Source organism: Rhipicephalus sanguineus, chromosome 6, assembly GCF_013339695.2.
Source record: "Rhipicephalus sanguineus isolate Rsan-2018 chromosome 6, BIME_Rsan_1.4, whole genome shotgun sequence".
NCBI classification, from domain to species: Eukaryota; Metazoa; Arthropoda; class Arachnida; order Ixodida; family Ixodidae; genus Rhipicephalus; species Rhipicephalus sanguineus.
This window is the reverse complement of record NC_051181.1, coordinates 150,236,203-150,261,627: the sequence shown is the minus strand read 5'-3', so window position 1 is coordinate 150,261,627 and position 25,425 is coordinate 150,236,203. Positions and strand designations below refer to the sequence as shown.

Genomic DNA, 25,425 nt, shown 5'->3' with positions numbered 1-25,425 from the left:
ACCTCCCTGCCTTTCACTTAACCTTTCTCTCTCTCTCTCTCTCTTGACTGAGTACCTGAAGACCCTTACATTGGCACCATGTGACATTCACAGTACGAATATGCACATCCGATCATAATCAGAGGCGTGAGCGTCCAATGCAGTCTTGGGCAGTAATTAGTTACTAGTAACGCGTTACCGGTAACTAGTTACTTTTTTCAGTAACTTGTAACTGTAACTAGTTACTTTTAAGTTAGAGGAACTTGTAACTGTAACACTGTTACTTTTTTCGCAGTAACTGTAACGGAAAATACCGTTACAGTTACTTCTGTCTTTATGAAAAATTATCCAACAGGAACACTTTTTCGAACTTTCTTCTTTACCATATATCCTCTCCACCCCTCAACTTTCCAGAATAGGGCTCCCCTCGCAGTTTAAGAGAGGAGGTGACTAAGCGTATTATCTTCCCTGCAGAAGACCGAGGTTGGAGGTCTGTCATTAACGCAACATGTAAATCAATCGTGGTTGAACTGAACAGCCTGCTAAGTTCGCGTCCCTTTTTTTTTTTCAGCATATATATCCTTTTCGTCACTTGAGCATCTGGCTATGTTCTTGGTGTACAGGTGGAGGAGCATTAGGATGCCATGTTTACAGTCTCCCTCGTCTGAGGCTCCGAGCTAATCGTGTTTGACAGGTGGCTAGAAAACAGCAGAACGCGAAACGGCTAAGGCCAGAAATTCCGTGAACTAGCGAAGCGATATTTTAAAACTTCTTTGTAACTGGTTGTAAAGTGTTTACTCCTACTTAATGCAACAATTATTAACAAAATGACAGACGTTTCACCCCCAATGCAGGTGGCATCCTAAAAAAGAAAAAAAATGAACCGAGGTCAACCAGTCCACTAGTCACACATGTCATTGTAAATGTCCAGGGGGGGGGGGGGCGGCTGTTTTTGCAAGCCGCGGCGAATGAACCACGATTCCAAGAGTTCCTTTTCCCCCACCTTCGTTCACAAACCGGCGTCGTCGCATTGTTTAAGTCAAAGCTATGACCTGTCATCCAGCAGTGCTCAACAAGCTCGGTCTTAGAACGCGTTGCATGGGTTGCTTTAGCGACATTCCTCTTGAGTTCTTTAGGCCTCGTTGATCATTTCCTGCCCGTTTCGCCGATCCCCGCATCGCACTTTTAGATAACCGCCATGATCATCCGCAGGTGTGCAGTCTTAGGATTTCGTGAGCACACGTTGTCATGTTCCAAGGTATAATAACGGGACTTAAAACGGTTGTATGCCCAGCGGACCGAAGCTCTCCGAACAGAGTCTGACACACCTTAAACATATGGAGCAGACACAATGTACGTCGTAACCACTCGTGATGCACTCCCCGCTGCTCTTCGCATGCGCTTCTGGGTATAGTTAATAAACGTCTTAGGATATACTGCCGTCGTTCCAGTACATCAACTACGTTTTCCACTTCAAGTAAGAGGCGTTCAAAGTGATTGCTGGTGTTGGGCCCCCTTTTATGTTTCCTTCGTCTAGAGTTTTACGACGTGCAATCCTTATTAAATAAATTCTATAATTTGATTTGTGATCTATTATTTTATACAGTAACGGAAAAGTAACGACGTTACTTTTGCACAGTAACTGTAACTGTAACAAGTTACTTTCGGAAACTCTGTAACTGTAACTGTAACAGAGTTACTTTTTTGGCTTAGGTAACTGTAACTGTAACACTGTTACTTTTTACTGGTAACGTGCCCATGACTGGTCCAATGTATTCACAAACTCATGGTTGGCAACTGAATTTTTTGAAAGCCCGGCTTCACGTTGCAGTTTGAAACCACCCAATGTCTCACCTTTTGTATTTTTTTTTTGTGGTAAGCTCTGGGATGGCAAAGTACCATCATAATGTACACATTTTGTGAGGTTATCGATGCATTGTTCTATAGTTGCCTTGGCAGTAAAAAGAAGGTGCTGAAACAAAACTATGTCTGCTGACCTTGGGGTCATCAGGTGGGTCATACTGCACGATCCAGTCAACCTCGGGAATGTCAAGGCCTCTCGCAGCTACGTCTGTGCAAAGCAGGATTCCGGACTCTGCATTACAGAACTGGAAGAATGTCGTCGTCCGCTTGGCTTGTTTCTGCTTTCCCTGAAAAATTCACACAAAATAAAAACCATTAGATCACATAAACCTGTATCAATGACAAGCTTACGAGAACGGGTAAAAAGAACAGGTTCAGCATTAATGTTGCACACAAAGGTCAACAAAGTTGTAGATGCAGCTTTCTGAACTACACTGTTGAAGCTACATGTTCAATCAAATAACATACAATATTTACTCTAATTTACGGGCTTTTTTTTCTTAGTAGGGCAAATTTCCTAAAAAATGACGTGCACACAATTAAGAGTACCTACTGGAACAAAGCTGTAATGATGATAACCTCTCATTACTTGCATAAAAAACTGAAATACTATCCAATCAGTATGTTACTGTAGCTGAAGAAACAATAAGGAGGCCTGTGACAGTAATGCCTGCAGTCCACCATGGTTCACAAGCAACAAATTACCTTTGGCAGATGAGAACATATCGCCACTAGTTGCCTCTCACAATGATAATTCAGTTAATGTACAGTCAAGTATACTGACTTCATTTGTTGTTCCTAGCTGTGAAAACTAGAGCTGTGCGAATAGCAAAATTTTGGGTGCGAAGCGAATTCGAATAATAAAGATTGAGTGCGAATCGAATCGAATAATTTCGAATAATTTTCGAATATTTCTCAAACATTTTTCGAATAATTCGAAGTGAAATTACAGAAAAAGTTGCAGAGAATCCCTAAGTATGTTCTTGTGAGATAGCAACATGAAAGTGTTTCTTTTCGCTAGGTTGATGAAGCGCTGGTGGGGTCATATTTCATAGTTGTCTTTCTTATCAAGAATGAGGCAATGTAGAGGCCGAATTATATTTATGTACATGATTTGGTGCAACCAAAGTGTTGCCGACAACACTTTACACGTGATGGGCAAAAATGCCATTTCCTCAGCCTCTCCTCCTCTCTCAACTTCTGTGGAAGGCCAACTGGTGTGGTGGACAAGGGTTTGCTCCCTTCAAGTCCGGAGTTCCAAATCTGCCTCGTAGACGTCAATATATATAAGAACATCTGAAATTTTGGATGCTAAAAAGCTTCGGCGTCCGATTTTTTGGACTTCCTACCCAAATTTCAGGTCCAAAACAGCATTAATTGAGCGCCCAACTCTGCCACATCTATTATCTCCATATTGGAACCAGCATTTTCTTGAGTTAATACATTTGCGACCGTAGCGGAGCTTGAAAGGCAGCTTTGCCGCATTACGGGGGTGTGATGAGGTGAAGCATATTGAAAATCTAGGGACCACTTCCAAGCGGACGTTGACTGTCTCTTGGCTAAGTTCGACCGTAACGGACCTTGAAAGACAGCTTTGCCGCAATACGAGGGGTGTGAGGAGGTGGAGCACATTGAAAATCTAGGGACCACTTCCAATCCGACGTTGACTGTCTCTTGCCTAAATTCGACCGTAACGGAGCTGGAAAGGCAGCTTTGCCGCAATACGGGGTGTGATGAGGTGAAGCATATTGAAATCTAGGGACCACTTCCAATCCGACGTTGAGTGTCTCTTGCCTAAATTCGACCGTAACGGAGCTTGAAAGGCAGCTTTGCCGCAATACGAGAGTGTAATGAGGTGAAGCATATTGAAAATCTGAAGGGTCACTTTCAACCGGACATTGACTGCATTTGTCTTTGGGAAGTTCGAATAGTTCGAATAGTAAAATTTCAGTGCGAATCGAATCGAATAGCAAACACTATTCGAAAAATATTCGAAATTTCGAATATTCGCACACCCCTAGTGAAAACCCATGTGCACGCTAATTAAAATTAATTAAATTCTCGGGATTCACATGCCAATACTGCAATATGGGTATGAGGCAAGCTGTAGTGGGGGCTCTGGATGAGCAATTTCAACCACATGCACATAAACATGAGTGCACAGCTGTTTTTGCACTTTTGCCTCCATCGTGATTCAGCCACCGTGGCCAGCAGCAATCAAACGCAAGTCCTGGAGCTGAGCAGGCAACACGTTAGTTGGTAAGTTACCACTTCGAGTTGAAGAGCACGCTATAACCAAGGCCCATTGAAGTAAATACAGCATATAGAAGTGGAAGACCGTATTTTGTATATGCCCACATAGAGGCAGCTCGATTTATAGGATGAGTGAGGTCAGCGTATTTTAAAGCTTAAAGGACCCCTGACAGCGAAATTTTTGTTGGTGACTTTTTTGCTGTAATTTGTAGCTTTGTGTCTAGTAATCTCTAAATTAAATCGTAAATGCTCTAGCGTATCGTACAACTAATTCTAGCGTAGTTAATTGTGACCATTTTAGCATCACTTCAAAACGCCCGCCTAAAAGCCACAAGAAACTGGTGCCCCACGCAGGGGAGCGTCAAAGACCACGTGCACTCAAGCTGTGGTGACGTTGACAGCGCAGTTTTCAAATCAGAGATTGAAAGTATGTGGGTGCCTCAGTATGGGTTAAACCTGTTAAGCGTGACGAAAACTACCTCGAGAGCAGCCGGACAACAGAGCCAGAGGGGTGCGGAACAATAGGCCTCGGTCGCGTGCCCCGCAAACCTTCTGTGACGTCCACAATACTTGCTTTACTCGTGGAACGTCACACAGGGCCTCTATCTACGTCATACCAGGATGTCGCAAGGTGCAGCCAACTCAAGTGAGCACTCACGCTCACTTTAAAACCAAATTAAGATATCTTAAAGGCAACGTTCGTCACTAATAATCAGTCAGATGTGCCCCCATATACAGGAAAGTCAAACAACACAAAGATCTCGAGGTTTCAATTTTGGTGTCAGGGGTCCTTTAACAAATACGGTTAAGGCAAGGTAGTGCCTCCCTCCGTTGATGAATGATACTACTTTGTTTGCCGTGTGTCACTGGTCATCAGCTTGAACATAACTTTACACTCCTGTCACAAAAGTCACGGCATTGGCAGATTCAAAAATGTACATTACAGGGCAACTCTGAACTGCATAGTGTGAACTTTGATAGACTTACATGAATGCTCATGACAGGCAAGTCGATGTAGTTCAGCAATTCGTGGTGGTACTTCACGGAGAGGCACGAGCTGAAGAATACCATCACCTTCTTTTTCCTGTTCTTCTTCAGGAAGGTGAAGAGCAGCAAGAACCGCTTGTCTGAAGGGCACACCACATAGCCCTATGCAAAGGAACAAACAAACTTACCACTGTGGTACACGACAGGACATTGTCGGTAACAAGGCGGCTGCTAGCACCAGGGTCATCTCATGGTATCAAGATACAAAGGTTAATACGGGCCTCTACAACAGAAGTGACATACTGCTTTATACAGTTTGACATGGGAAATAACTTATTTCAAATAATTATTTCATGGGAAATAACTTATTTCAAATAAGTTATTTCCCATGTCAAACTGTATAAAGCAGTATGTCACTTCTATATAACTCATTATAAACGTTCTGCAGAGTTGAACTACATAGAAGCACATGCTACACATAAGTGCACTTTATAAAAGAAACGGACTTACTTTGGCCCAAGAAACAGTTAAATCTTGGTACAACAAATTTTAATGAATTTCTCGATATAACAGAGTATTTATTTTTTTCTAACTTCATGTCCGTAAAGCCCTCTCCCCATATTTTCCCTCTCCACCAAAGAGGAAAAAAAAATATGGACACTGTAGTGCATTGTATTGAACATTCTACACAGCCTAGTCAGAGAACATCAACGAATGGTGTAATTCCGTAATGCCTAGCTTTTTAATAATGAGAAATGAGCCGTCGGTCGAGTACTGGAACCAATGAATCGGCATACCTGTTCAAGGCCTTCCACCGTAGCCTGCTCTTTGTTCTCATCCAAGCCAATGTAAAGGGGCTCACTCTTGAGGGCAACCTTAACAAGGTCCTCGGTCTTCTTTGTCAGTGTAGCGCTGAAGAGCATCGTCTGTCTTCGCTCTGTCGGCATTAAGAAAATGGAAGATTCAATCGGTGGTTGCAGAATTCTGACCCTCTACCACACCCCTGCGTTTACTTAAAACCACTTCAAAGCCTGCTATAACACCCGCCACGGTTGTCTAGTGGTTATGGCGCTCGACTGCTGACCCAAAAATCGCAGGATCGAAACCCGGCCGCAGCGGCCGCATTTTCGCTGGAGGCGAAAATGCTTGAGGCCCGTGTACTTAGATTTAGGTGCACATTAAAGAACACCAGGTGGTTGAAATTCCTGTAGTCCTCCACTATGGCATCCCTCGTAATCATATCGTGGTTTTGGAATGCTAAACCCCAGCAATTACAAGCCTGCTATAACAACGAGACTTAGAAAAAAAAAAGTGTTCAATTTCCACATGAAAGGAGGACTTCACTAAAACAATAAATACTAGTATGTACCTATATCAAAGTACCAGGCACCTTTTTTTTTGTTTTTTTAATTGCAAATGTTAAATAATGCTCTGTGTTCTACGAGCACCAGTTATTTGTGTCTATTGGCAATTTAATTTCACCACATTTCTTGCATCTTCAGAATCGTTAGAAGCATATCATGGCAGAACAGATTCAGAACTTCCATATCATCAGTAAGTTTTGTCAAGTGCGCCAAATATGGGCTCCATGCGCAAACCCTCTACAGGAACATTGGATGTGACAACGTCAACTACAAGGCTGACTGAAAGCAACCAAACAGAACTGCAATGTAGACACGTTCTGTAATGTTACACATTGTGCTTGTTTTATACAACACCCGATAAATAGCTTTCTAAATATTTTTGCATTAACATGTTTTCTAGCTTTCAGACTATCAATGCATCAGTTTTAAAAAAAGCCATGCAATTGTACCACCATAAGCATACGCTTACAAGGAAGGAAGGAAGGAAACAGAAAACGGAGAAGGAAGGGAGGTTAACCAAAATAACACTTTACGCATTAGCTAAGTACCATGCCGTGCCATATTTTTGCCACAACAGTGTGCTAAAGAATAAGCTTGCTACAGCAACACCTTTCGTAAAGCTTTCCCCAACTTTCTTGCTTTTGAACAATGAAAGCTATGGTACTGATAAAGAAGCTACAATGAATCCTACGCGACAAAAAAAGATCTGAAAGGCAAGAACACTTACTTGGCAAAATTCTGAGGATCTGCTTCACCTCCTCTTCGAAACCAATGTCGAGTATACGGTCAGCCTCGTCAATTATGAGGCACTGTAGATTTTTGTACACAAATTCGGAGGAATTCTGAAACGAGACACACAGCACCGATATTCAACTATCACTGAACAAGGGAGCTTGATGACCATTACACAAAGCAGTGGGTGCTTATCCCAATGACAATAAAACATTTCTAAAATGTTAATACCGACCAAGGTGATGATCATTCAGGAACATTAGTGTTAGTTCTATAAGAAACATAAGCACAGAGAAGGTTTTCTGTCATGTTAAAGTCAGCAAGAGTAAGAAAAATCAGCTTCGATTTTCTAGAAAATTGAGCACCGTACCGAAATGTATTGCGGACATATGGAAGATGCTCGCTGGCTTGCATAAAAGCATGTATTAAAGCATGGCATGTTCTTAAAGGAGCCCAGCAACACTTCTGGGAACGTGTGAGCCAAATATTATTATGCTGCACGCACCAGGAAATTTATCATTCTGCGCTAAAAACTGATAAAAATTGCTTGCTCTCTTATTTGCAATGTTGTCACTAACCACGTAGCAAGCGAGCCAGTCAGGGATTTTTTGATCGTGTGAACAGTGTGCCAACTGATGGTGCCGGAGGCGACGTGCCACACTGCCATCATGTGCCACCACAGTGCACGTGTGAACGAGAAGTAGCATCCAAAGAAAAAATATTCAGAGAAAACGATCAAGGCTATGATGCATAGCAACATGAAATGTCACATCACCCCTCATGTAGCTTTCAGCTCGCTCATGGCGATAAAAGGAGAAAGAGAGTGCTCGGCTCATGCGATGACTCCTCATATTTTAGGGATTCTTTTAAAAAAGATCAATAGGTACTATAGCTAGAAATGTGGTAGGAGGTAAATGAACATTGGCAACACACTAGCAGAATTTCACGAACATCCTACAAGAAAAAAAATGTTAGTCGTCTAATACAAATATAGAAGCAGATGGACAAGTACACCAGGGTCACAAATTCCATCAAGCTGCTATTTCAACAGCTTTTAGTTTCTGTACTTGTGTCTTTCTTACTAGTAGTACTTCGACTTATTTCTGTTTTCATGTAAACGTTAACTTTGTATATGAGCACTGCATCATTGTACCTCAACAGGAAAGTTTTGTGCGGGAAAGAACGCCAAGTACAGTGAAACTAAAGAGAAATTTGTAGACTTTTATGCATGTATTTGGGGACATGGGCACGAAGCTGAAAAAGCAAGGCATTAGGAAAAGGCTTACTTATGCAATGGACTAAACTAGAACTACTGATGGTGACACAATGCAAAGAAAATGGTGGGGAAAGACATTAACAATACAAGTTGTATTCTGAAAAATGTAGTGGAAGTCACGTGCAATCTGCAGTTTTGTTGTCCTTGTCTACGGGGTGAAGAATGACTGCTGTTTCCTAAGACTGGGCCTTAGGTCAGCACAGTGCGAAGGATGGTAGAAGTGCACTTAACTCCGAAATGACAACGGGAACTTTGATAAGAGAAGTTTGCAGAGAGTGACATGAAAGCCTCTTAGCTCACTCCTCCCTCTTCATTATTCTTGAACGATTATTAATAATGTGCACACCAAAGATGAAATGACAGACCTGCAAGTGGTCAAGCAAGCGTCCAGGGGTAGCAACGAGAAAGTTGACGCCCTTGGCCAACTTGCTGGCTTCGGACTGCCGGTTGGTGCCTCCCATGATGAGGCCCAGTGTCTGGTTCTGACCGGAGAGGAGCTCCTGGAGCACACCAAACGTCTGCATGGCCAACTCGCGCGTTGGTGCAATCACCAGGGCCCCCGTGCCATTGCGAGGCATGAACTTCAGCTTGTACAGCAGTTCCACGGCGGGGATCAGAAACGCCAGCGTTTTGCCGCTGCCTGTTTTAGCGGCAGCCACCACGTCCCTGTAAACAAACAGGTGTTGAGATGGGGAAAGGAGGGTTTCATTTACATAAAGGGGGAGAGGTCTGTATGAACCACTACACAGATTGCTGTGGTCTGCATTGAAGAAGCGGGACAGAAAAGAAAAGGTGTGATGACTGAGGAAGAGTTGCACACTACGTTGCAGCATCTCTAACGTTAGGTCTCTAGTCCAGTGGCTTGTAAAGAGGCTGCGGCAGCTCTCGTAATCACAACTGTGCTATTTGTAGCATGTGGAGCACCTAGAAGAAAGTAATTGGATCTATGAAAGGGAGCATTTTTTTGCCATTTTTGTGCGTAGCTTCGGTGTGATTCACACATTGCAGTTTGAATATGTGCTGCGCAAGTGGGCCATCCGCTCTAAACAAAAGCAAAAAGCGGAACGGCAGAGGGTAAAGCCAGATGAAAACTAAAAACAAGAAAAGCACGTGCTGTGAAGACTACCATTTATCTGCACAGGTGGCACAAACACAGCGAAATTTGATCAAATGTGAATCGCTCAAATGAAATTGCTACTTAAACAAAACAACTGCCTCTTATTTGGTTGGTATTGAATTTGGGTGGCGTCCTCCCTATAGTAGATGTTCCTTAGTAAATGAAACTCCTGTTAAAATTAAACACAATTTTCCAATCCCATTGGGTTTCAAGTAACAAGATTCTGCTGTAGTAATTGCGACACTATATAATCTGTACTTTGTGAACTTACTTTCCCTCCAGCAAATGTGGAATGGTCTTGGCCTGGATCTCGGTCATCCTCTTGAAGCCCATACCCTCAATGGCCTTCAGTGTGGCGTCAGACACTTTCCCACGCAAGGAGCTGAACTGTGTGTCCGACAACACTCCAAAGCTTGTGCCTGGTACTATGGTAGAAGAAAAGCGAAAGAGTGGTGTTGAATCTCCCAAGTGAAAGTGCCATTTCACTCAGCCACATTAGTTACACGGCCCTTTCCAGCTTATGAAAGCAACTAATACTCTAGTCAAAGAGGCAAACTTAGCGATACTTTGAGTGTGAAAATTGTAATCTGCATTGAAAAACAGTTTACTTTGGATGTTAAGACAACGCAATAAACCACATCTGAGAGCTATGTCTGATTTTACAGCAATTTGCATCAACAGGTTATGTACATGTTGCATGTGCCAACTCATTAAATATACAACACAGCAAAACATTAGGCACATAAAAAAGCATGGCAACGTTTTATGCATGGCGGTTAAATTTCGCAACTAGTTTAACTCAATGGCTATCCTGTTAGGACTGCAAATTAACCAGCACCAATTATTCATTGTGACGTCCTTGTGAACTCATACAAGACTTAAGAGGGCTTGTTATGTTTGCCGCTCATAAGTCGATCCTGCAGACAGGACGGCGCGGCACGGTACGTCGTACAAAGCTTCTTTCTCGGCTCTCCCCCTGCCTGGTCTTTTCGCTGGGCAATTATCAAGAGAAAGCAAACGGCTTCCTTTGAGCAAGCTTGTCTGCCCCGATGGCCAGCATGGGTTGCGGTCAGGCGACCGTTCTCAGAGGTCGGCGGCCTGAATGTGTGGGAAAATGAGGAGGACATCCCCCGCTCTAAGCAGTCGCTCCAACACGGACCAAGATGTGCTTTTGCAACAATGCAAGGTCGAATGCGTGGGAGGCAGGGTCACGCAGACGCCTTTTCTTTCCCGGAACGGTTTAACGACTGGCTCCGCGAGTTCAACTCGATGTGTATGGGAAAATGGCGTGAATGCACCAGGGCTAAAATACAGATGTATTTCGACCGTGAGAATCCCTGAGAGCGTGGGAAGGAGAGGGAGAGCCATGATGGGAAAGAGTGCCAAAACGCCTGTCTGCGCTGTAAAGACACTGCTGTCGAGATTAAGGACAGCCCGGTAGGGAGTGGCTTAATCTGAGAATGAACGGATTGGATAAGGGAATGTCGAGGCGGACCACCAGTGGCCACCTCCCCTTTTCTTTGTTACCGCAAGGTACTTAAGACTGGACGGAATTCGTTTCCCTTCAGTCTAGGCTGTAATCACTAAACTGATCGATCAGTAAGACTCCGTACGATGCAACTTTCGTCTGGGCCGTAACCACTTGGTGGTCGAACAGTGAGACTCGGTTCTTCGTATGTAGTAACAGTGTTCTAGGCTCTAACTTAAGAAAAGTTAAGTAGAAGAGTAAGATGCTGTTGATGTCTATGTTATCATCAGTGTGCTTCGGCAAGATGTACATATGACTGTAATATTTCGCTGCAATATACCTTCAAGTTTTCATTACCTCCAACCTGCCTCCTGCTTCATCGACGTCGATCATCTCCTTGACGGGACTTCAATCCACATCAAGGAGAAAACGAACAAAAGAAAAACATAACTGGGCTGCTACTCACTTAGCTGTTTATTTTGCCACCTAAAGTGAAAACTACAATACAGTGTTTGAGAGTTCACATCAGTGAAGTGAGGGTCACTCTGGCAGTTCACTGTTAAGGCTTTGGAAAACAAGTGCCATTTAGAATTTGTGGAAGTAATGATGCATAAATCAGCTTGCACATTACACATGCATGTGTTATTTCAGGCAACATTTGAAAATTTACAAGATGATCAGTCATCTTAACAAGCGAAGGAGAGATGGTAACCCCAGCAATGTGTTGCACATATTCACCTTAAAAAGTGCGCTTGATTGCACAAAGCTGCGATTCTTCAGCAAGACAACCAGATAAAAAAGCTGCTAAAATGAATGTACAAACTTACGAGGTTCTGGCTCTGGTTCGGCCTCTTCAGCCTTGTCAGCATGTGCCTCTCCTTGATAAGAAAAAAGAATTAAATACCAAGGTTTTACATGCAGAGACCATGGTATGATTATGAGGTGCACTGTAGAGGGGACACTGCATGAATCCTGACTATCGGGGATTTTTTAACCTGTATATGCCCAGTGTCCTAAACATAGCACGCTTCTTTGATGCACTCTAACATCGCTATTTGATGCACTCTAACATCGCCACCTACAGCACATCAAGCAGGCCTCATTGAGGCCTGGTTGATGTGCTGTAGGTGGCGCTAGTTATCAGATAAAGAAAGAGCGATGTTAGAGTGCATCAAAGAAGCGTGCTATGTGTAGGACACTGGGCATATATGAGTTAACGTGCATCTGAACCTAAGTACAAGGGTGTCTGCATTTTGCCCTGATCGAAATGCGGCCACTGTGGCCAGGAATTGAATATGGGTGTTACCTGCACCCTCCCTTCCCCAAAAGGAAACTATTGATATGTAGGAAGTTTCTATTACAAAGAAGTAGGATCAAAAGTTGGGCTAATAGGCTAGTCTGGGACCTCTCTCTTGTCCTTCGTCTATTTTTCGCGCTGGCAATATCTTGTGCTAGTTGGTAAGTAGTGCTAGTCCGTGTCCCTTCCGTTTTCTTATGTTTTGGTCGTTTTGTGCTGCACTAAACATTCCATTACAAAGCCCAAGACATGGCAGCCAACAGATCAGTGGAACAGGAATTACATTAGCAGTTTCTTCATTTTCCTTCATAACTGTAATGTGTACCAATCACAGAGTTAAGCATGCGTGTATGTCGAGCACCTTACCAGGCAACTGTGGAATCACATCTCCCACTTTTTTTACGAGTTAGTGGCTCTTAATTAACATGGCAACATGTGTTTAGGCATTAATTCTCTCTCCACAAATGAGCAGTACCACCAGGCTTCGGGCAATGCAGATGGTCCAGAGAACCTACCTTTAAATTTTATAAAGGGGCTGCGACTTCGCATGTACACGTATTAATGATTTTTAAACAATCTTCAGAAGCGAAAACTACTGCATCCTGTATTCATACCATGCCACACGGCCACTGTACACAACGCCAACATTATCACGCATTATGGACTAGCGCTCACAACATAATGCACTACCACCTACTAAAAGCACATGGAGATACTGACTAACAGTTGTGCCAACTCTATGAGCAGTGCTGGGCAGTATCGAAGATACATGTATCTTCGATACTATCTTAGATACTTTTTGGGTATCTTGTATTTGTATCCAAGATCAAGAAGGGAGCCGACGGATGGATACACGTTATAGATTTCAAAACAGGAGAAAGTGCCTCAGGTCAGGCTGGCCGACGTTTCGATAGGGGACCTATCTTTGTCAAAGGCGCCTTGTCATCCCTGGCATGTTAGTTTTATGGGGTTAGTGATGACGTCATGTCCAGCGGCGGCGTGTCTGTTGCTGTTGGTAATTGGTAACAGCAACAGACACGCCGCCGCTGGACATGACGTCATCACTAACCCCATAAAACTAACACGCCAGGGATGACAAGGCGCCTTTGACAAAGATAGGTCCCCTATCGAAACGTCGGCCAGCCTGACCTGAGGCACTTTCTCCTGTTTTGAAATCTATAACTTGTATTTGTATAGCGATACGTCTCGCAAAACAAGTATCTGTATCTGTATTTCCGATACATTGAAGAATGTATCGTGTATCTTAAGATACAAGATACAGCGATCGCACCACCACCGCGCGAAGCAATAAATGTTGGCTGAGCTCGACCTTCTCAAGCTGATACTGCTGCCACTAAGTCTACGGAATAAAACTAAAGGCAGTGACATCATTTTATCTTTCCGCAAGTGTTTTCCAGCGAGGATAGGCGATAAGCTCTAAGCGTCCCTCTAGATTTGTTGAGCAGGGTTACGAGGTGGTGCTCGCGTCGTCTCGACAGACAAGCGCGCGAATGTCTGCGCCCAGCCGAATTTTGTTTAATCGTTTTTTTTTTAATTTTGTCAGTGCCATGACACTTGGCACTTAGCTACTCTCCTGTGCCGCGTACTACAATGCGTGGGGATTCTTCCACACACATGCTGATGCCGCTGTAAAGTCATTATCGAAGTTCCTTTTCTGTGGTGCTTCGTCACGAAGTCAGAAGAATGCAAGAATGGCGGGTTGCTTTGCCTCTCGTGGCTTTCACACTTCGGCGATTTGAAGGATCTCGTGAATGTGAGTTTGCATTACATGCAAGGAGATGGACTTATATGCAAATAAGATTCTAAGAGCTATAGCACCAACGGTACCGATGCTGGATTTAACAGAGCAAGCATTCACTTAACAGACGCTATCTTGGCGTACGTCTGTTTTTCTTTTATTCAAAGAGTTTTCAGAATGATAATTTGATTGTTAGCCGAAGTTATTTCTTAGCTGTCCTTCTTTTTCATCCATACATTACATATGTCTTTATATTGTTTGTCTGCCGGTCTGCTTACTGTGATATGCATTTAACGCGCTGCCAATGTAAGCTCTCTGCTTTATTCCTATCGTTCTAACCGTCTGCGTCATTTCTGCTGCTGTTCTTCTTCAAGTGGAATATAAGTTTACACACTTATAATCCACTTCAACTTACTGTTATGTAAAGGTGATGTTGAGAACAAATATATAATAATCCGGTTGCACCTGTAGAATACAGTAATGATACTTCTGCTTACTGCTAAGTAAATTATACTCGCGGACAACTTTTCTTGGCAATGAAGGGAAAGCTACGGGGGTGGAGCGTCTGCACACGTACAACTACGCGAAGTAGTCCGGTTTGGCGCGCGTCTCGTAACGCCGTGGAAAGTAATGGCTAGCGTTGCATTTCGACGCAAACGCTGCTTAGCGTCTAAAGTACGGGTAAAAGGCGCGACTTTTTCACGCTCGCAAAAACGCAAAGTAACAACGTATAAAGTAAAAGAAATGCAAAGATCTGGCATGTGTACGCTTGCGTTCCTTCTCAAAAAGCTACATGTAGAAAATGAAGGAGTATTTTCTATATCTCACGCAGAAAATACGGACGCAATTGTGGGACTAGATTCATTAGCGGTACGATACGTGCATTGTGGCTCTGTAGCCTTCGCTTCATTGCCAAGAAAAGTTGTCCGCGAGTATAGCAAAATTGAGTTTGCATTATAATAACTTAAATTATTATAGGTGCCATCTTAAATACGTTCGCAAAGATATTCGAGAAACGCTGTTACACCAAATGCTCCGTTTTTCTCATGAGCGTCCCAAAGAGTCGTTTTACGCCACTTTCCATAGGCTATTAGGGGTTACCGCCGCGCTGGTCCAGTGCTTATGGCGCTTGACTGCTGGCCCGAAGGTCGCGGTAGCTGGATTTCGATGGATGGAAAATGGTAGAGGCCCGTGTGCTTATATGCAGCTTTTAGAAGCCCAGGTGGTCAAAATATCCGGAGCCCTCCATACAGCGTCTTTCATAATCATATGGTGGTTTTTCGACGTAAAACGCAACAATTAATATTAGCCCTTGGGGGTGCCTCCTGTATCGTGTTTCTATACTCATTCGCTGTGCTTGATATGGAACCGCTTTTCTATTTTACTTAGATATATTTGTTCCCGTTGTTTAGGCTTCCCTGAAACCTTTTACTGTTGCTAATCGCCAGGAAATCGGATCTTTAAGTATCAATAACGTGAATAGCGGCGGTGTCCTGCAGCGCTTTGCGCAGCTGTACAATACGTCTGAAACGTTTCTGCGCTGCACATGTTCTTGGTGACGTACACCTGTCCAGCGATCTGTTATTGCGAAAACTGTGATATGTTTACCGACAAAGTTGAACTCCACAGCGGTATTGCACCATCGTGCGGAGGCTTCTTATTGAAGTTCATATGGTTAGTTGACAACCCGCGTGCTGGTCAGCAAGCAGAGCAGCGACTAGCTCCCATCAGTTACAAAAGCTACAAGCAAGAACCGCTATCAGCGAAATACGTAAAGAGCTGTCATATTAAGCAGCTAGAACAACGCCAGCAAGTTGTTTCGGAATGAAACAGATATACCTTAAACAAGAATTACAAAACTTTTGAGATACTAACAGAGTTTTCATTCAAATGAAACACAATTGGTCGCAGTTAATAAAGTTTCAAGCGAACATTTATGTGCATGGGGGTTTAAGGCTGCATTATATAGATATATATTAAAAAATTTGAGAGTGTATCGAAGTATCTAAGATACAATTGGAATGTATCGTATCGGATACAATCCGTGTTGGAGTATCTTATATCTGTATCTCAAATACTTCTTGCCTGAGTATCTTGTATCGTATCGCGATACAATTTCAAAGTATCTTTGCCCAGCCCTGTCTATGAGAAATGCAATGCAAACAAGTGGCTCATCAGTGCCTCTCACCATCTTTTTCTTCGTGTTCTTCAACACACTTTTCTTCTTGAGGCCGGTCCTCTGGCTCTTCCTCGACCATTTTTGTTTCTTCTTCTTCCTCCTTTTCGAGCTTCATTTTTTTTGCTACAAAACAAAGTTAAACAAAAATCAAAGTGTCACCTAATTGCCATAATGAGCTTTCTTACTGATTGGCCAACACGGAACAACATTTTGCAGCGCGGCCACGAACTTTCAAGGATAAAAAAAAAGGAAGAATGATGATATGAATGTATCGAAAATAATCAAATTTGTAGCCTAAGCAACTGAACAAAGAGAAACTGTAGACATACGCCATACAATGAAGGAAAGTCTTGCTCAAATTTGTTGTCATATAACCGCAATTTAAGTTCAAAGGTAGTGCTCGGAAATGTCTTCATTAAGGTATCCAAACAGTGATATCGTATTATAATTTATAGGGCACTGAGGGGGAAAGCCGTGGGCTCGCATGCAGGTAGTATGTGCTTCTATGCAACCGCCCCGTTCCCTCCTTTCTTTCTGTCAGGTGCCACAAACATAGAAGAAAAAAAAAAGAAATGCATAAGATTTATCCCTTGTGAATAAGTCATAAGGTCAGTATAGGTAAGGAACTGCGTCATACATCGCAAGACGATTTGACATCTCGTTCCCTACTGTGATCCACTGCAACCCTGTCAAACTTGCCCTCCTCAATCGCTACCTGACTACTACCCAACTGTATCTTTCTTATGAAACGCAGCCACATGTAGGTTAATTAGAGGCCCAGGAGAAGGCAATCGAGAGCACCGTGGGAACTCACGGCGCCCTCGGATGACGTATCACAGATCGGTCAAAACATCAGCCATGTCAGTGCCGATATTTATCACCTTCGATATCTTTCTTACACTTTTGAGGGCTGCATTCTGCGAACTTCGAAACAACACGGACGTTCGCCAAATGACACGACGTATCGAGGGAGACCAACATTACCGGACTTCCACCTTACCATGTCGACTTTCACTGTCCAGCTCCTTCACAGCGCGTAACTTCTTTCTGTTCTTCTGGCGCTTTTTGATCTTCCGCATTACCACCTGATCAGGGATTGCCATCGCTCAGATCTCTAAACGGCGAACCACAAAAGCCGAGCGCGTACGCACCACGCTATCCACGCTGCGGAAAGTGCGAAAAGAGGCTTTCTCGACTTTTCTAATGTCGGCCAGTGTCGGCTATAAAAACCTAAAAACTAGCCGCCGAACTAAAGACTGAATCGTAAGCCAATAATTCAGTACAAGACAAGCCAATATGAGACACAACGAAGAACGCGCGCCGCGCGTAGTCGTTCACTTGCGCGGTTGTTCTTACGCTCCGTGTAGTAACGGTAGTACCGAACGGTAGTAACTAGTAACCATGCAACTTGTTCGCGTTACGGCTACTGCCAAAGACAGCATGCGAACGGTACATTTGGAATCGGCTTCGTAGGGACTGACAACGATGGCACTTGAAGGCAACGTCCTGAATCCGTACTGGAACTGGTGTCACAACCATCCTGTCGAGGCTCCTGCGCACACCACTATTTCTTCGAACTTAGTCAAAGAATGGGAAAAATACCTGAACAGCTGCGGCGTTTTAACGCCGCCCGGTGAGCACAGAATACTCTCCGAACGGCTCTTGCTTCGCGAGACGCTGTGGATGCTGCGCGGTACGAAAGAACTGTTCGCGTTTTCCTGGAATGGAACGGATTTCGTCGTCAATGACAATTTCAAGTTGACGCACCTGACACAAGCAGCAGTGAAGAACTCGCTGGAGGAAGTGTGCCGCTATGCGTCCTACGTAGCACATTTGCAGGACTTCATTTCAGCGACTGCAGGTGTCGGAGAGGAGACTTCTGTGGTGTCGCTTACTTACCAAGCCTTTGCGAACTCTGTTGCGGAGCAACTGGTGCCATACAACAGGCTCCTTGTGGACATTGAAAAAGTGCTCATAGAACAGAAGGAAACTTTTACGCTTATGATGCTGTTTAGGGACATGCATCCATATTTTGAGAGTGTAAGGCATCTGCATGACATTTACAGTAGCGTTCTGCCCAGTGATTCTACAACCAGCCCCGTGCAAAGCACAGTCAAGCTTCTCAGCGTTCTCGAGCGGGCCTTAGAAAGTGCCACAATTTTAAGCCAACACAGGTCACAAACGGTGAGCTTGTACCTGGATACATTGAAACCCTTCATTGACTTCGTCGATGAGCTAAGCAGCACTGGAAAGCTTACTGATCCGTATCAAGAGTTTCCTATCAGACGCGCTCGCGACGTTACGTTTGAAGACCCAACGTACTGGAAGTCATCTCTCTACATATGCGATTCAGATTACTTGAATACCATCATGGGACCCCATTTACTGCCACTCACGTCTGCAGGCAAGTCGATGGAGCACCTGACGCACGCAACACAAAGCAAGAACCCTGTCCGAAGGAGTATGCCGGGTACACTATACACATCCATTATCAACAACATACCTCACTCTGCAAGCAAAGTTGAAAGTGAGGCGAACCAAGCTGCAACTTTGAGAAGTGTTGCAGAGATATTTGAGGAAATCAATCAGTGGACTAAGCAGATTGGTTTCTTTGGCCTGATTAATGTGGCCTCCGAGCACATGTCGATCAAGACGGATAGTGTGACGCGCAATTTGACTTGCACACTGTATCAAGTTCAGCAAGCAATCACAACTGCGGTGACGGAAAGATGCCGTCAGAACAGTGCCAAGTTCCTCCATTATCTCCAATCCGAGTGCGAGCTTTCCAAACAGATTGACACTGTTCATAGTCACTTTCTTATGTTCGCTGGTGAAATTATGCACTTGTTTACCTCTGAGGTGTTCCTGAAGCTTTTGTCAGACACTCCAGAGACGTGGCAGAACTTGTCATTCTTGAATTTTGCCCTGCAGGAAGCACTGTCTTGTCACTGCCAACCTGTTCCTTTCTGTAAGAAGTTGAGCATGAGACTGAAAGGGAGCTTTGCCAAAGTACCGCTGGATGGCTTTGACAATGTCGTCCTGCGCTATGATGTAGCGTGGCCAATGTCAATCGTGTTGACTGAGACCACCCTCGATTTGTACAACCGGATCTTCGTCTTCCTTTGCAAGGTGAAATGTGCCAAGTTTGCTCTAGAAGAACTGCATTTCCAGGAGCTCCACAAGAGCTATGTCAAGGAGACAATGACAATGAAGCGGGTTGCTCGCTTTCTCCAGTTACTGAGATTTCAAGTCCTCACTTTTCTCAACTCCTTCCATGCATGTCTTATGCAAGAAGTCCTGCATAGCAGTAAATTAGCCTTTGACAAGGAACTAGACAGTGCCACAGATCTGGACACCGTCATCAAGTGCCACGAAGGGTTCGTTGCCAAAGTGTTTCGTCAGTGCCTGCTGAGCGACCAATTCAATCAGCTGCGAGAACCGTTGCTCTCTTTTCTAAAGCTTTGCACCAAGTTACATGTCCTCTGGAATAGAGGTATGGAGAATATACCTTGGTCTGAGGTCAAAAGCATCCACGACGGCTTCATAAGACACCATGCTGCGTTCAAGTGCACAGCCATAGCATATGTGAGGCGAGGGTATGAAGACTCGTCGCAGTTATTAACGTTTGGTCTTGATACCCCCTATTTATACGTTCTAACAACCAAGGATTCCTAACGTCGTTGGCATTCGGTGCTTCCAGTATAATAATTGTACTTTACGTGTTTTGCTGTCTTCCTACATATTGTACAAGCATTTAATCCTGTGTTTAGTGTAAATGACCTTCAACTTTCCCATTTGCTAATAAAGACATCTGGGATGTTCCCACGCCGCATCTGTGATGCCCACTTTTTTTTTTTTTTTGCATACCAAGCATTGTACATGGAAAATATGGAGATTTGCAGCATGGGCACTTGAAGGGACAGTAAATGATACATTGAATCGATTTATGCAGTTGGATCACCATTAAGATGGTGTATGTCACAGCACAAAGCAGCAAAAAAATGTTTGGTGCACTGCAACGGCAAGCAGGAGCAGCATGCACAAAGTGCAGAATGGTTAACGCAGTATTTTACCGTCCTCGGAACAGTCAAATTATTGCACCCCTCCTTGGCACCAAATTTGGGCAAATCACATAAATAATGCGAGATTTGTGACGGTACAGAATTAACAGTTGTAATGAAAGAAGTTGGCTCACATGTTTCAGAGTATTGGCGTATTGTTCCCTGAACAACTGGTCATAAAAACTGGACAAATAGAACTGTAAAATGAAATGCTATTCAAACCTTACGTCGTATCTCGCAGAAAATAATCTGCTGTTCAAGCATTGGATAAGTGTACCATGCGCACTCTGGGGTGTTTTGTAAAGCTGCTTGTTTTTGCAACAGAACAGAATGCCTGTACTTAGTAATGACAAGCTCCACTTCAAGCTTTTATTTAGTAATCTCTTGGTATTGTCTAGGCAAGGTCCCACTCCCCCAGCCAGTTTCAACCTTCCCTCACCACAAACATCAATATCCAATGTGTTACAAGAGCATACACTCAGCCATAAATGTTTACGGATGAAACATTAACAGAGATGGCGAAGGTGTGTTAACCTGCACAGCTTCCTACCTCATCACTACAGCCATGCCGAGATGTAAAATGTCTTGCATTCTATATATCAGCTGTTAGAAATGGAAATATTCTGGTCAATGTGCTCACATCATAATGGATACGAGATGTGCATGCATGATATTTAGCTCAAAAGCAATTGCTCAATGGTTGGTGCAAGGTTACTGCTGGTTTTACACCAGATGTCAGTCATAACGTAGTTCAGCGCAAAAAAACTTCCCTGTGTGTATATATACATGCGTCGCAATCCAATAAACTTTAGTTGGAAGAATGCGCTGTGTCCTTGTCCTCTCGCTCGTCTGTTGCCTGTTTTTTGCGCTGAACTACGTTATGACTGACTCGTTCCAACTCGCCCAACAAGCAACGTTGCTCTTTTACACCAGATGACGGAAAAGCAGACCTCAATTATTGCAGGAGAGTAAAAACTGCAGGGTTTCCCAATTCACACAGTGGATGTGGCTCCTGGTTCACGGCACTGTTGTAGGTAATGTTGTTATGCTGAAAATCTGTGTTATTGCCACTAACGCACTCAGAATAGAATTTCACTCGACTCGAACTTGCCTTTATCATTTTCTTGTGCTGCCTTTAGGATAGGGGCCAGAACAACCGGAATCGCCAGAACGAAAGCCTGAGAGATCAAGAGGCATTTAGCGACTTTTCCGCTAAGGGAAGGACACATACACCACTGCCAAGCCACAACAGCAGTAGAATATCAGTCAACTCGTAGATAAATTTTGGTAAGAACAGTTTTTTATTGTAGAGCTTTCGTGCTGCACATAGCCTATGAAGCCTGGTTGGCGTTGGGTCCCCTCCTGCGTCCGAAGGTGGCCACGGCGTTGACAAAGCGCCTGTTGTACTGGATGCGCCTCTTGGCACGGCCAGTCTTCTTCTTTTTCTTCTCCTGCTTCTCCACCTTCGGCGTCTGTCCCTTGACCTTTCCGGCACGAGCCAGGGAGCCGTGGACCTTGCCTGCAAGAGAATGCATATTTAGGAACGTGGTGCTACCCTTTTCAGTGTACATCTACACAAAAACAAGTTACAACTGTTCTGAAAGCAGCTGTGTGCTCCAAGAGAAGTGAACACTCTAATGTTCGCACTTTCATACATACAACAAAGCAGAAATAAAAAAAGGCACCGCTACCACTAATGAAACAATGAAATGACTGGACAAAGTAAAAGCTACGAGTCTCACAATAAAAACAAAAAGCTGGAAGCAGCCTAACACGCAATAATAGTGTGTCTGCAACATCAATTGCACTTTTTTTCTTTCGCAAGATCAAGATACTTGGAAGAAAAATCTACAAGCTGAATATTGCAACAAATTGTTCAAGCAACACAGCTGTGGAATGGGTGCAAAAGCTTCACTTACGCCAATCATCAAAGAGCGTTAGATCTGAATTTCTTTTGGTATTTTGTTTGCAGCACGCCTGGAACAAGCTTCAACAGCATTTTTGCATATTAATTTTTTTAATGCCTTAAAGTAGACACGAACAAAACAGGATTGGTTGGTGACTATTCTTTCCAGAAAAGGCTTTTCTTCATTATAACGAAGTGTTAATTTTATAGACAGTTATATCGAGGTTTAGCTATGCCAATGGCTGAACTGTCATGCAACTTTGTAGCTCCTCGTAAAAGTTGATTTGGTACCAGAAGAAGCAGTTTCACATTTATCTACATACCAGATATAATTTTAAAAACGTAGTGGGGCTTTATTATGTACAGTCAGCTGCAAAAGTTTGCGGGATCTGCAGCGCGTGGCGGAGCGATGGAAAACTGCATTGCTGCGTCACCTACTGTGACGTGATGTCGAGACTATCGGCCGCAGCCTCCGTGATTAGATCCGACAACGGCGCATTGTCTAAACGCGCGGTTGCTAATTGTCGAGACCACGGCCAATAGCCTCAACACCCAGCGCACCACGGTAGGTGATGCAGCAATGCAGTTTTCTGTCGCTCTGCCACGCGCTGCAGATCCCGCAAACTTTTGCGACCGACAGTACACCAATGGAAAGCTCACTGGTTAAATATTATCAAAATAGTTCGATAAACTTTGTAACAGAATAGTTTGCAATGCGCATAGATCACAGTATAAAGATGCCTCTACCACTTTAAATTATAAAGGGCATTGCACACGTTCAATGTGCTTTGAGCAAGCAAGGAAAATTGAGACTGCAGAACTACGATCATGTTAACAAAAATAGACCCTAGGACATGCAAGACTAAGGCAATGTCAGTCATAATATCCCCCAGCTTTCTTTGTTTTACGGGTCCAATCTCTCACACAACTGGGCCATGGAACAAACGAAAATTGTTGAAGTTAGAGTAGAATCTGTTTCTCTAATTGTAGTGTTGCAATGTGAGTCTACGGTGTTTATGTGTGAGGAACACAGTAAGGGGGGACGCTGGAACATTCAGACTATAAGGGGTTGTATAACATGCACGTGCACAGGTGTTCTACGGTTCACCTCACCAGCATGTAGCTGCAGTGGCAAGGAAAAAAAAAGAAAAGAAGAAGCACCTCTAATGGCACAACACTAACGGGAAGAGTGGCCGCACTGATTGCCAGTGAGCTACTCCACCACCAGTTGCACATCAGCATGGGTATCTCACCTCCTCACTAACAATCTGTGTAGTTGCGAGATATCACAAGCATTTTGGAGAACATGCTATTATGTGCCCACCCCCCCCCCCCCCCCCCATCTCAATGCTAGTCATGTCAGATGGTGAAGATGTCATTGTCGATGTGGTTGGACCAAATGCTGGCGCAAGTGCGAAACCTGCCGCCCGGATGACACTGCTACCTCTTTGCAAACATCACTGAAGGGGCCACCCTCAGTGACCTCCACTATCTACAAAAAATCACCCCTGGACCTATTTCTCTTGCAGCACGACAGTGCTGCAAGAAAGGTCAAGCTTTTCAGCTGCCGAGTGGCTGCTTTTGAGGCTCACACACTGCAGGGTGCTTCTATTAGCGTGGCCTTGGCTTAAAAGGGATTGTCTGAAAATACAGCCGCTGGATCACCTGGTTGAACGTGGCCAAGCTGATGAGTTTGTTAACACATTGTAGAGTTACAGATGCACACGAAGTTAAGCTTACCTCCGACTAGGGGCACAACGGCATTGACGAGGGCGCCGTCGGTCAAGCAGGCAGACAACAGGTCCCCATCGTTCAGTGGCTTGCCTCCCTCGGCGTATAGCCGCTGGTCCTCGGGCACAATACCCTCAGTTGTGTGAAGGTAGTTCTGCAGAGGAATAAACAAAAAGGGCTTCAGTGCACTGACCATCACGAAAATTAACAGGAAAACATTGGAAAATGAGCAACAGCAATCTACAGCAGGTCTTATGTCCCCGTGATGCACTGCCATGTTTCATTTGGTAGATTTAAAGCTGGTTCCACTTCTATGATGTTTTAAAAATAGAAATTACAAAAAGAAAAACTTTACTTACGAAAGTGTGCTCACCAGTACGTTTATGCTAGTTCTCATTAATCAAAAGGCTGATGACAATTTGTATTGCAACCCCATTTGAAAAGGGCCGGCAACAAAGTCAGCCAGCCCACTTGATCTAATCGGGGTTTACAACAGCTATCCCAGTCTAACAATCTGCTTATCTATTTTCCCCATTTTAATTCAACAAACCCTTAATCCCTACATTATACAGTTACACAGGGTGAAACAATTACAATTTGTTGCTTTCAAATGTGCAGTTTTCTCCATTTCAGAGTAATTACGTTTTCTCACACCAAAGACTTCATTGCCTTTTCGTGGGCATTCAGGAGTACTACTCTTCTGCTGTGTCGTATGTTGACTTTAGTCCACACAGCGGATTAGAGAAATCCCTTTGTAGGCCCCTTTGCACTCTTTCGTACTTCCAGCGGCTTGCACACCCAACATTTGGGCGCAATAGTTCCTCTATTCCCAGCTACTGGTCACTACCACGCGATAGAAACGATCGTCAGGACACAACCGGTTGTTTCTGCACAAGCAGGCGTACCGTCGCAATACGTAACACGTTACGTGCGTGTTTTCTACGCAAGCAGACAGTTCTACTATCACAAGCAACAAGTTTTCTTACCTTGAGGAAGGCAACGGTCTCGTCGCCAGTCACCTCAACGGCGTGACTCTCCTGGCATTGGATGATTATCTTCATTTTGATATCTGCACAATAAAAGATATACGCACGATAAACAGAGCTGATCACTTGCCGGCAGATACATGGGTGTCTCTCTCAACTGTTCACAGTATACTGGACGAACACCGACTAAACTAGTGCAGTATTAGCACCGAAGGTAGCAGCAAGCTAGTCAAGAGAAACAAAAGGTTATCTTTATAATTCGAGTCGACAAAAGCCACATTACTGCGTGCTCATGTGACAGCGACTAGTGGCAGCAGGGAGTTTAGCAATTGTAACCTGCGCCACACACGACGCGAAGAGATGCCAGCGGTACATGGCTAACCAGCTGTCGAACGTCAGCGCCCCTGGCTTCAATAAAAAAAGGCGTGCGGTGGCAAAATCAAGAAGCGACGACAAGAAACCGGTGG

The 25,425-nt window shown here is 44.0% G+C and overlaps 3 protein-coding genes across 3 annotated transcripts in view; 1 reads left to right on the top strand and 2 right to left on the bottom strand.

The window, feature by feature from the left end:
* Positions 1 to 17,453, bottom strand: part of LOC119397634 (uncharacterized) — a 35,229-nt gene extending 17,776 nt beyond the window's left edge. The window contains 9 exon segments of the mRNA XM_037665061.2: positions 1,977 to 2,129; positions 5,083 to 5,244; positions 5,880 to 6,019; positions 7,174 to 7,288; positions 8,820 to 9,120; positions 9,843 to 9,996; positions 11,867 to 11,917; positions 16,284 to 16,397; positions 17,275 to 17,453. Coding sequence (XP_037520989.1) covers positions 1,977 to 2,129; positions 5,083 to 5,244; positions 5,880 to 6,019; positions 7,174 to 7,288; positions 8,820 to 9,120; positions 9,843 to 9,996; positions 11,867 to 11,917; positions 16,284 to 16,397; positions 17,275 to 17,377 — 1,293 coding nt within the window. The 5' untranslated portion in view covers positions 17,378 to 17,453.
* A 306-nt stretch (positions 17,454 to 17,759) lies between these two features.
* Positions 17,760 to 21,479, top strand: LOC119397633 (gamma-tubulin complex component 5-like). The gene is made up of 2 exons (XM_037665060.1): positions 17,760 to 19,767; positions 21,475 to 21,479. The coding sequence occupies exons 1-2, from the start codon at positions 17,760 to 17,762 to the stop codon at positions 21,477 to 21,479; spliced, it is 2,013 nt and encodes a 670-aa protein (XP_037520988.1).
* A 134-nt stretch (positions 21,480 to 21,613) lies between these two features.
* LOC119396780 (FAU ubiquitin-like and ribosomal protein S30) lies at positions 21,614 to 25,103 on the bottom strand. Its single transcript, XM_037664106.2, has 3 exons — positions 24,959 to 25,103; positions 23,982 to 24,126; positions 21,614 to 21,854 (listed from the first exon to the last, which is right to left on the bottom strand). Exons 1-3 carry the CDS (start codon positions 25,031 to 25,033, stop codon positions 21,667 to 21,669), a joined length of 408 nt encoding a protein of 135 aa, XP_037520034.1. The 5' UTR covers positions 25,034 to 25,103; the 3' UTR covers positions 21,614 to 21,666.
* Between the last annotated feature and the right edge of the window lie 322 nt (positions 25,104 to 25,425).